The sequence below is a fragment of the Sinohyriopsis cumingii genome, chromosome 14 (genome assembly GCF_028554795.1).
Source record: "Sinohyriopsis cumingii isolate HCF-2022 chromosome 14, ASM2855479v2, whole genome shotgun sequence".
Classification (NCBI taxonomy): Eukaryota; Metazoa; Mollusca; class Bivalvia; order Unionida; family Unionidae; genus Sinohyriopsis; species Sinohyriopsis cumingii.
Window position 1 is genome coordinate 51249371 of NC_142974.1, and position 12423 is coordinate 51261793.

Below are 12423 nucleotides of genomic sequence, written 5' to 3' on the forward strand. Positions count from 1 at the left end.
GCTGGTTATAGTTATTACATTGTTGCAAACAGTAGGTAATGACTACATAAACATGTGATATGCTGGTTACAGTTATTGCATTGTTATGAACAGTAGGTATGACTACACAGACATATCACTTAAATGATTACAGTTATTACATTGTTACACAGTAACCTGCATTGAAGTGTTCTGTTATATATAAATGTTTATATAAACCTTACACTGAATGTGTACAAATAACTTTATATAAACCCTACCCCAAATTTGTACAAAATAACTTTATATAAACCCTACCCTTAATTTTTACAAAATAACTTTATATAAGCCCTACCCTGCATTTGTACAAAATAACTTTATATAAGCCCTACCCTGCATTTGTACAAAGTAACTTTATACAAATTTGTTGAGAAAAGATTGGTTGGTTGGTTGTTATGGGTTTAATGCCATTTCTTAGTATGTTTGGTTGTTATGGATTTAATGCCATTTTTCAGTATGGTTGGTTGTTATGGGTTTAATGCCATTTCTCAGTATGGTTGGTTGTTGTGGGTTCAATGCCATTTCTCAGTATGGTCAGTTGTTATGGGTTTAATGCCATTTCTCAGTATGGTTGGTTGTTATGGGTTCAATGCCATTTTTCAGTACAGTTGGTTATTGTGGGTTCAATGCCATTTCTCAGTATGGTCAGTTGTCATGGGTTTAATGCCATTTCTCAGTATGGTTGGTTGTTATGGGTTCAATGCCATTTTTCAGTACAGTTGGTTGTTATGGGTTTAATGCCATTGCTCAGTATGTTTGGTTGTTATGGGTTTAATGCCATTTTTCAGTATGGTTGGTTGTTATGGGTTTAATGCCATTTCTCAGTACAGTTGGTTGTTGTGGGTTCAATGCCATTTCTCAGTATGGTCAGTTGTTATGGGTTTAATGCCATTTCTCAGTATGGTTGGTTGTTATGGGTTTAATGCCATTTTTCAGTACAGTTGGTTGTTATGGGGTTTAATGCCATTTCTCAGTATGGTTGGTTGTGGAGGGCTTTAACTGATAATAGTATTCATTAACTAAGTTGCCATCTTGAAATAAATCATTAGCATTGTTATTAAAATGATGATGAATAAAAAATATAATTACCAGGCCAGCCTTCTTCCACTACTACCATTAACATAAACGTAGAGTTGAGCTGAGAGAGGATTTGGTCTTACAGCTGTACCATTAAGATAGTAGTAAAAATATGCACAGGATTCAGTTGTGAAGTTTTCTGTAGGTGAAGACAGTATGGCATTTAAATACTCAAGTCTGTATGGGAATTCAGGGCCCAAACGAGTTAATGCATTATAATACAATGCCATGTCAGCATTGTTGTATGCAACCATGAATTTTCCTGAAAATGAAAAAAAGACTATTTTGCTAGAGTGTCATTTATACTTCAACTGAGACTGGCACTGATTCAGAGCTACCATCACTTAATATGACAGCAGATATAAAACTCCTTTGTTGGTTTCATTTATAGTTAAAAAGAAAACAAACTTGGTATTGATTTATTATCATATTATATAAGGGCATCATAAGTAACTTTTTTGGCTGCTCTATTTATCATTTCCAATATCAGTGTAGACCTTGATCTGCAACCATATTATATAATGGCAAGTCAGGGTCAACAACATTTTTACTGTTCGTAATTTTCAAGTTTTAGGATATAAAGTAATCTGTTGTTAAATTATAAAATGGCACTCTCTTGTATTTACAATTTCAAGTGAACCACGCAGATGCAAAAATCTTGGTGCAATATACAATGACAGATAAGGATCCACTATGTAGCTTGCATTTATGACTTCATATGACCAGTATATGTCTGTATCTGTCATCACAATATATGATGTCAGATCCAGGTCAATGCTGTTTATTCTTTGATCTGCCATCATACTATATGATGGTAGATCTAAGTCAATGCTGTTTATTCACTGATCTGTAAGACGGTAGATCCAGGATGATGATGTTTGTTCCTTGACCTGTCATCATACTATATAATTGTAGATAATAATAATAATAATAATAATGAGGACTTTGTATAGTGCCTAATCTTTAGAAGCTCTAAGCGCTTTACAAAATTAGACAACACCTATAAGATATAAAAAAAAAAAACATAAAAAAACCATAATGATATGATTACAAAAACAAACACCATGAAATTAGAAAACATTAAAAAACATGCTGAGAATATTTAAAGTAGGAAACATTATTAGGTCTTTAAGTTTGTTCTTGCCAATGCTGTTTGTTCCTTGTTTTGTCATTACACTACATGATTGCAGATCCATGTCAATGCTGTTTGTTCCTTGATCTGCAATTGCACTATATGATGGCACGTCACAGTCAATGCTGTTTGTTCCTTCATCTGTTATCGCTCTACATGATGGCACATCAGGGTCAATGCAGCTAGTTCCTTGATCTGTCCTCACTCTAAATGATGGCAGATCCAGGTCAATAATGTTTGTTCCTTGATCTGTCATCACAATACATGATGGGAGACCAGAGTCAATAATGTTCATTCCTTGACCAGTCATCAAACTATTTGATGGCGTGTCAGGGTGAGTGCAGTTTTTCCTTGATCTGTCATCACACTATAGATCAGGGTCTATGATATTTGTTCCTTACATGATGGCACTTCAGGGTCTGTGCAGACTGTTCCATTTATCATTTTTAATGAACAAGCTATACCTTGATCTGTCATAACAGTACTATATAATGGTAGATCATACTCCGTGCTGTTTGTTCTATTTATTAATTTAAATGAACAGTATATATCTTGAAACATCAGCTCAATGGCAGATAAGTTTCTCTTATTCGTTTGTAGATATGACTTCAAAGGAACATTATATACCCTAATCTGTCATCACACCACATAACGTATCTGGGTCTACACTGTTTGTTCTATTATTTAAAATGAAAAGCGCATACCCTGACATGTGAGCACATTATACATTGGCAGATAAAGGTCTATTAATGACATCAGCTGAACAGTGTACTCTCTGATATGTCACCACATTCTATGAAGGCAGGTCAGGGTCTGTGCTGTTTGTTCTATATATAGTCAAATGAACAGTGCAGATGCTGATCAGTCAACACATTGTACAATTGGAGATCAGTGACTAAACTACTTGTTCCATTTATGATTTCAGCTGTGCAATGTAGATGATGCTTATAACATTATATGATGAGTGATCTGTGACTAAACTACTTGTTCCATTTATGATTTCAGCTGTGCAGTGTAGATGATGATTATAACATTATATGATGAGTGATCTGTGACTAAACTGCTTGTTCCATTTATGATTTCAGCTGTGCAGTGTAGATGATGCTTATAACATTATATGATGAGTGATCTGTGACTTTACTGCTTGTTCCATTTATGATTTCAGCTGAGCAGAGTAGATGATGATTATAACATTATATAATGAGAGATCTGTGACTTTACTGCTTGTTCTATTTACTATTTTAGATGAACACTGACCAATCTAAACTATCAGTAATTCATACAATGCCAGAATTCTGTCTTTACTGTTAGCTCTATTTATCACTGCAGATAAACACTGCATAACTTAAACTGTCAGCTCATGATATGATGTCAGATCTGTCATTAATGTTAGTTCTAATGTATTATTTCAGATGAAATGTCAGTCCTCCATCACTAGTCTGAGTGGTGATACAAGTTTACCACATTACAGGTGAGTCCACATTATACTGGGATAAATTACATAGAAAATATGTCAGTCGATATAATCGACTTCATGACCAGCATGCACTGCTATACAATGTCAGATCTGTGTCATTACTGTTTAAGTTTTTTTTTCAGTTGAACTGTCAGCACATTTGATAGTCCTCTATCACTTTAATGCTATTCTGGGGAGCACTAAAAGTTAACAATATTATTGGTGAGTACACAATTTATACTGGGATTCATCACATGGAAAATATAAGTCAGTCGATATAATAGACACCATGGTTAGCATGTAAAAATATAAGTCAGTCGATATAGTAGACACTATAGTTAGCGTGTAAAAATATAAGTCAGTCGATATAATAGACACCATGGTTAGTGTGTAAAAATATAAGTCAGTCAATATAATAGACACCATGGTTAGCGTGCAAAAATATGTCAGTCGATATAATAGACGCCATGGTTAGCGTGTAAAAATATAAGTCAGTCGATATAATAGACACCATGGTTAGCGTGTAAAAATATAGGTCAGTCGATATAATAGACACCATGGTTAGCATGTAAAAATAGAAGTCAGTCGATATAATAGACACCATGGTTAGCATGTAAAAATAACATGGGGTCTTATAATGATAAAGATGAACAGAAAACTTCATAACTGCAAAGTGGTATCATTCAAAATCTTGTTTGTCACTGGAATGAAACTAAATACAAAGTCTGATATAAATTCATTTGCAAATGCACAAATCATTGTGAACATAAGCTCAATAATGAATAAAAAATGCAGACACCGACCTTTGACTTGATGGCAAAGTCAATTAGGTCTGGCTTTCAAAACCCATCTAAAAAACGTGGATATATTGGTTGTTGGACTGGCAATAATTTAATTCAGAACCAGTTAAATGTTGCTATTGTTTTGTGATAATTCTGTGTTAATGCCTCCATTGATCCAAGAGTAGTGAGACAACAAAATGTTTTGCAATGGCTACTCTTTTTCCATTTTTGGACCAAACATTTGCAAAGGCCACTATGATGTAATGTTGGACCAAATCTTCACAATGACAACTATGGTTACCGTAACATATCAGACCAAATGTTTAAAATGGCTACTATGGTACCATCTTGGACCAAATGTTCACAATGGCCACTATGATCCCATGTTGGACCAAACATTTAATAATAGCCACTATGGTGTCATGATATTAGTCATTCAGAATCAGTTACACATTGCTAGTGTTTCAGTGAAACCACATGATGATACAACCATCCTTTCAGCAGAAGCTGTCATACCAAGATTTTCATGATGTCTGTCTAGACAGCCATTTTAGAGGCTTGTTTAGCATCATTTAATAATGGCAACAATTATATAAAACAAATAGTGTAATTTTGGAGGGATTGTTTTAAATGTTGTTCATACCTGTCAACTCTCCCTGCAGGAGAAAAATCTCTCTAATTTTATCATCTCCACTCCCACTAAAGAAACTTACATGAGTGAACAACTGGCATTACTGTACCATATATACAAACATTACTTACCATCATTAAATTGAACGAAGGAATGGAGAAACATACCACGCAGTTTATATACCCTCAAAAAAATCATTTAGAATATATGTTATTTAGTAAACAATGTTAAATGCCTTTTGAGTTGAGAATAAAAAAGGGATATAAATCATGGAAAAATAAGTTGCCACATGTACGATACATTGTAGCTTGAGACTGCATATTTAGGTACCGTTAGTTGCAACAATATCGGGCATAGTTTATTTGCCAATCAACTGCTGGTGCTAACATAATATGCACTGTAGAAAATGGTTTCTAAGAATTATGTCAGAGGGCCAGTCCTTTTCATAAGATAGTAAGGATTAACTGTTCGCTTTCTTGCTTGTTTACTTAAGACCAACTGTTAGCTATCGTGCAGTTTGGCTCCAGTTGACTGAATATGAAAAGTGGACATGTCCTGGGAGAAAATAAGATCTGTCACAGGGAGAAACGGCATGTCCTTTGAAAATTTCATATGTATTGGACCCAGAAAATCAGTAAATATTGTTAAAACAAGGCTTAATAATGCAGTGAAAAACCTCTCGAATTTAGGTCCCAATCTCCCTATGTTTTCATTCAATATCCCTACTTGGCTTTTGAAAAGTTGACGGGCATCGTTGTTGTGGCTATCGGCTATTAATGAGCTGTTTCAAGATTTTCTAAAGATGGCACATGTGGTTATAGTATTGGAGGTCTGGTCAGCACCATTTATATTTAGGAGCAACAAGATATCATAATACACCTTTTAGTGAAAACCTCAAATGCTCAAATAATATATTAGCTGGAAGACTGTCAAGATATTTAATGTCAGTCAAAATTACATGTAGGATCAACCAGACAATATAAGAAGTCTTGTAGTGAATATCCCAAGTAAATTTTACCATCCATTTAGAATGAGTAGCAATACAAAGATTTCAATGATAGTCACTACTGTGGCCATACTATATGTGTGAAATTGGAACTTTTTTCTTGACCAATTTGACATCATTGGAAACCCTTATTAAGGTGATGTTCCATTCCAGAGAAGTAGCAATAATATGACTTTCAAGAATGCACCTTTGGCAGCCATGTTGTATTTCAAAGGGGCACCATTTTTATTTATCACCTGATGAATGTGCATGTACATTTTCAAGAACATCTTCCATGAAGCACAGGAGATGAAGCAGTAATGGATGAACAAGAAATGATGTCAGGCATTGGCATAAGATAATGGATGGATGTCAAAAAAGAACAAGAATTGATGCCAGACAATTGCATAGGTCTTTTGTTCAATGACCAGTATGGCTATCAATTCTCTCCCTCTCTCCAGGTGTAAATAACATATAGCAAAAGGAGTTTCGATGACATTTTGGTTACACTAATTTGACCATACCAGTTACAAAATTTCAGTATAAAATATTGCATTATAAATATGAGTGACCTGAAATGAAATTTAAAATATTATTATTAGATAAAGTCATTAATACAAATAGTATACTGCTAAGCAATTATGAAATATTAGCAAGTGTAAAATTTGCCAATTTCTTTCACTTGTAAAATCTACACAATCAAAAAACCCATAAATAGTATGATTATTATTTAACTTCCCAATTAGGAGCTTAAAATTATGGTGAGCTGCTGTTTTTTTTATTGGGGTGGATCAAGGTGAAACACAACATATATGTATATGTGGGTGAAACACAACATATATATATATATGTGTGTGTGTGTGTGTGTGTGTTGTGTTTCACCTTGATCCACCCAATAAAAAAACAAATATATATATATATATATATATATATATATATATATATATATATATATATATATATACACAGTAAAACCTGTCTTGAAAGAAAAATGCTATGACAGACCATTTGACTTGAAAGACCACATTCGCAATGCTTGGATATATTTATTATGTAGTGTTCTCACCTGTCATGAGAGATCACCTGTCCTGAGAGACCATTCTTGTTTGGCAGAAGAGGTGGTCTTTTCAGACAGGTTCTACTATATATATATATATATATATACATATATACACACACACATACATACACACACATTTAGGATTAGTTATATTTGTTGAGGGCATTTAAATAAAGTACAATTATAGACTTCATGTCAATATTAAGATAACATCTTTTATTTGGCTTAATGTGTCAGACTTGAATGAATTGTTCTCATACAGTAGAAAATGATGTCCAGTCTACAAGCTAAAGGATACTATGATTTACTTATCTTATATATGACTTCATACATGGATAAAAAATGTTTTCATACAAGTCTGAAGACTCGCCCAATTCTGTATAAATAATAATCTGACATCCACTCTGAATGGCTGCCCACTCATTTGGTAAGGTTCCCTTTGCATCTAAAACACTTTCCCAATTAAGAAATTTTTGAGTTATTGATTTCCATACATTAATTACTAAAACAGTGACATCTTAGTCACGCAGTAAATATCTGCTGAGTGATGTAAAATTTACTTGAATGCTACTGAAATATAGTGATCTCTAACTATACCTGTATCATTGCTATATGTGTGGTCATATGGTGGCAATTTGAAGAAATTCCCAGATCTCTGATCCCATGAGGCATCATGCTGAAGGTTTCTGTACCAGCACTGGTAGGCATCTTCAAACTGGCATGCCACTGAACCAGCTGAAATAAAATCGAATACTGTAAAACTTTATGTCATTGAGACATCTGTAATAAAATCAAACACTGTAAAACATCATGTCATCAAACCAGCTAATTTAGTGTGTCCCTGCTATAATACGGTAGTTGGGAGCCATAGAACCCAACCATGTTTTAGGCCAAACCATGTTATAAGCAACCAGGTCAGTTTGCTGAAAAAATGATGCATTGTACCCCAAAACCTGTGTGTGGGGGGTAGGTAATAAATGCGGGTTGTAAAATATGTGCTTCACTGGCACAGTTGCCATCTTAAATCGATGCATATTAAATGAGAAATAACACCTGTTGTGAAAACAGAGAAGGCATATATAGTATTTTACTTTATTTATGGTAACCACAGATCAGTACATATACTTGTATACTGTTTATATATACATGTCTAACGTGTAGCATGAATAGAGTATCAACACCGTGTACTCACCCGTGAATCTCATCACATATAATTAATCCACAATACAAGTGATTCCATCAAAAATATGCACACACACAGATTTAAAATATTCAATAATTTTGTCAATAAATTAGCTTCAAAAATTGAAGAAAAATATTTTGCTTCTTAGATATAGCAATTCAAACATAATTTGTGACATGAATATGCCAATACAGAAGTTTTGTTTTCATTACTGAATAGTTCTACTCTGATGCTGCACAGTTTAGTCACACGATCACCATATTTCAATGTCTCCTCATTTAAATACATCCTGTACCTTTTCCATTCATTGGCTGTTTAAATCACATGAAGTTTGATTTCTGCCATTAAGGAAAATGAAGGTCATGAGACTTTGGATAATGATCAAGCAATGTCAGAATTGACCTTGGCAACTTGAAGGTCAAGTTTGTAGGCATCGTAATGTTTGGCATTAGATGCATATTTTAAAAAGACAGAATTTATTTTAATCATTGTACCTTAGAAAATAAATTATCTTATCAATTTCACACAGGTAGGTCTCATTGTAAGCCCACTTTGCTAAACCTGACATAAAAGATAGTTGCATCTCTAAGAGTAGATGGGTAACTAGAAATCATGTAATTCAAAATGTTTGGTTTCTCTACCTTTAATTTTCATCAAAAAATAAGTAATTCAGTTAGCTTTAATGCCACTCATTTTAGCCATTTATGAATCCTAAATTCTTTGTGTTAGACAAATAATTTCATCAGTTTTTACTCTTTACTAAAAAATTAAATTGAAAAGAAAATTATATGAAACTGCATTAACGAGAAATTCATTCAAGTTGAAATCTTTTGCTAGTGAATGCCTGTAGGTATATTAATGCCTAAGCTGGTGTATAAAATAAGATTCAAAAACAGAAATATTTAAATATAATAAAATATTTAAATATAATATCATATTTTGTGATATAAATTATATTCTGCTAGAAAGTCAAAGAATTTTTAGTAGTCACTAACAATGTACAGAATCCAGGAAAGGTTGACCCTTAGGGAGGTATGCATGGAACTGTTATAATTTATTTATTGCAATATGGTTTTAATTTCTGGTGCAACATTTGAGGCTGTATCTAGAAACCAGTTGAAAATGTTGTTGGATCAACAGGTGAAATTTTGTCTCCATCTTTTACAACTGTCTGTGTGTTCCAGAAAAGAAAAGAACAGAATGATGGCATTAATTAATAGCGAATTCACTTTGTTTGGTACATTTATTATTGTTAATGCTGGGTGTTTAATGGTACACCAATAACTTAAAGGACATATGCTGAAGCAATTAGGATGCAATGCTTTGCTCAGAGCCAGACCAGCCAACTCTGCTTGGTATGGGTAGGACTGAAACTTCTCTTAGCGAGTTCAATATTCTAACCACTTAACCAGCATGGCTCAACATGATGAAAAGAGACATAAAAAATACAACTTACGACAGGCCTCTTCTGTCTCATCAGAACCATCATGGCAGTCAAAGATAAAATCACAAATCTGGCTTGACTGTATGCACCTGGAGTTATCTGAACATGGTACCAAACCTGCAGAACAGTCTGAAACAGAAATCAAGTAACATATTGTACCAAATTAATACATGTGACCAAGAAAGCCCACACTCTTCTATTTTTGTCAAAAATTGCATAGCAGCTTGTACGATGACAAGCAATGTGGAAAACAGGTGACAGTTAAAATTAACAACATACAGATTTCCTGTCAACCATGCGGGTTAAACAGGTCTCAGAAAGGAGTTCATATTTGGCAAGAACATATTGGGAGAAAGAAAACAGGGCCCACAGCAGAGTGTTCCAAACTATCACAAAGGAAGCTAACACTGTTTAAATGCATTGGCATGTGTTTACTTTGGTGTATATTAACCTCATTAAGTTTAACATTAACAATGTATGTATACAGAGCAGCTATTAAGTCAAATATTTTAATATGAATTACACAGATCCCTCATTTCAGCACACACAGGTAACTCAAACTGCTTATAACATGAAGGCATGTGTGGATTCAATTATTTTATCTAATTGTATCAATGTAAATTTAAAATCATATCAAAATTTATAACTGAAAGCTTGATATATCACCTGTTTTTTCACTAAGAACAGTGGCTTGTGCATGAAATTAGACAATATGATATTTGCTAATTTTGAAAAGAAAACGTTTACTCAATACATAACACAATACATAATACAAATATTTTGAAATCCCTACTGATGTCAATACTGTAAGAAATACAAAACACTGATGAGCAGATTCTGCCTAAATGATCCATACTGAGTATTTTTCAGGCTTCAACCATACAAAATTATGGAGAATCCATAATAATAATAATAATGAACACTTTATTTCAAGAAGGTAACTCATTTAGTTACAGAACTAATCTACCTTGAGGCCTTCTATCAGTTATGTACAATATATACAGTATAATACTGTATATACAATATGATGTGAAGAATCTGGTTTGACACTAAATAATTAAGTGATTTTAAAAATCAAAGTATCAAGCCTGGGACATATGCACAGGCATCTGTGAACACATAAACATATGTAAAATATCATCCTGCATTGAAAAATTAAACTGTGAAAATGATGTAAAAATACAGCAGGCGGTAAACAGGTCTGGTTTTGTCATATTTTTCAATGCATAAGACAATATCTAATGCAAATGTTTTGAAATGCCTTCTGCTGGCAATACTGTAAGCTAAGCAATGATTTATTCTGACAACTGTTGAGAAAGTTGGCATTAAGACACTATCTAATTTAATAGAATAATTGTTTGAGATGATTATAATATACCGGTATGAAAGGTTATGACATTATCATAACAGCAGTGCATGCGGTCAACCTAATATCTTTCCAAATTTGCACACAATAGACAACAGTTTTTGTTTTTTGCTTTTGGTTAATCTGTGGACTGTTCTTCATAGAATGCAGTTCAAAATTTAAAAATAGTTTAAAGATCTTAAGAAAATACAAATGTTTAGTCATTTCTCAAATCTGCACCAGTCTTACTAATTCTCACACTTTTGACGCCCATCTTATCGTCAGTCCATCCAGGAATGAGATCAAAGTACACCAGAATTTCATCCATGTTAATGATCATATTGTCGGAAAAATCATCTGCTTCTCTTCTGGCCTTCACAAATTCATCACACGATTTTAATTTCTTCAAATTCCCATGAATACCCGTGAAACGGAACCAAAGCTGCTTCCATATCTTGGTTGTTTAGTATATTCCCCCCCCCAATTAAAAAGACTGGCACACTTAAAAAAATCCATAGTCTGCTTCAAAGTCAGCTTGCTTTGCAATAAAGTAACCTTTGTCTTCAAGATATCAGTTGATTGTTTCTCTCTTGTTTGTGATTTTGTTGAATCTAGTTTTCAGTCGGATAACATTCAAACCTTTGAGCATAAATGAACACAAATTGTTTCTCAATGTTCATGTCAATGAACAAAGTGGCATGTTATTGGACATAAGCGATACAAGCTACAGTATAGAAGCCTAAGATACATATACGGATTTTGTGGATATATTTTATTCTTTAATGCTCATGTTGAAAAAGGGAATAAATGATACAATACAAGCATAGTTTCTTTCTTTTTATTATCAAATAAGTGTTTTGTTTATCTATCTTATTGCAACATGCAGTGTGGGGGGGAGCACAAATGCAATACAAATTTATTTCAATTCTTAAGTCTTGGGACAGATGACTCAGGTGAAAAAAAGTTTCACCTTAAGTTCTGGGACAGGAAAAAAATAATTATTTTATTGTGTCCCAATATTTATAAAATTAATATATTTTCAAAACAATATTAAAGGACACTGAAAGACATTTTGGGTATAATAAATGTACAAACATAAAAAAGAATGCACCATATAATTTGTTAAAATATAAGCAAGTACTTATATAAAATAATTCTCTCAAATGAGCAGAACTTCAACCATTGACTTTCATACTTCATATTATTATTGGCTTCCATACAATAATGCAAGATATCATTGATATCCACACTTTACATACACCTTGGCTTCCATACTGTACATACAATATATTCTTGACTTTCATACTTTA

General features: G+C 33.3%; 1 protein-coding gene across 1 annotated transcript in view; it reads right to left on the reverse strand.

Moving 5' to 3' along the window:
* Positions 1-12423, reverse strand: part of LOC149783787 (uncharacterized) — a 138841-nt gene that overhangs the window by 31117 nt on the left and 95301 nt on the right. Inside the window, exons 24-26 of the mRNA XM_089932912.1 lie at positions 9781-9897; positions 7739-7876; positions 1108-1357 (exon numbers count right to left, since the gene is read on the reverse strand). Of these exons, the coding sequence (XP_089789038.1) occupies positions 1108-1357; positions 7739-7876; positions 9781-9897 (505 nt within the window). The remainder of the gene's footprint in view (positions 1-1107; positions 1358-7738; positions 7877-9780; positions 9898-12423) is intronic.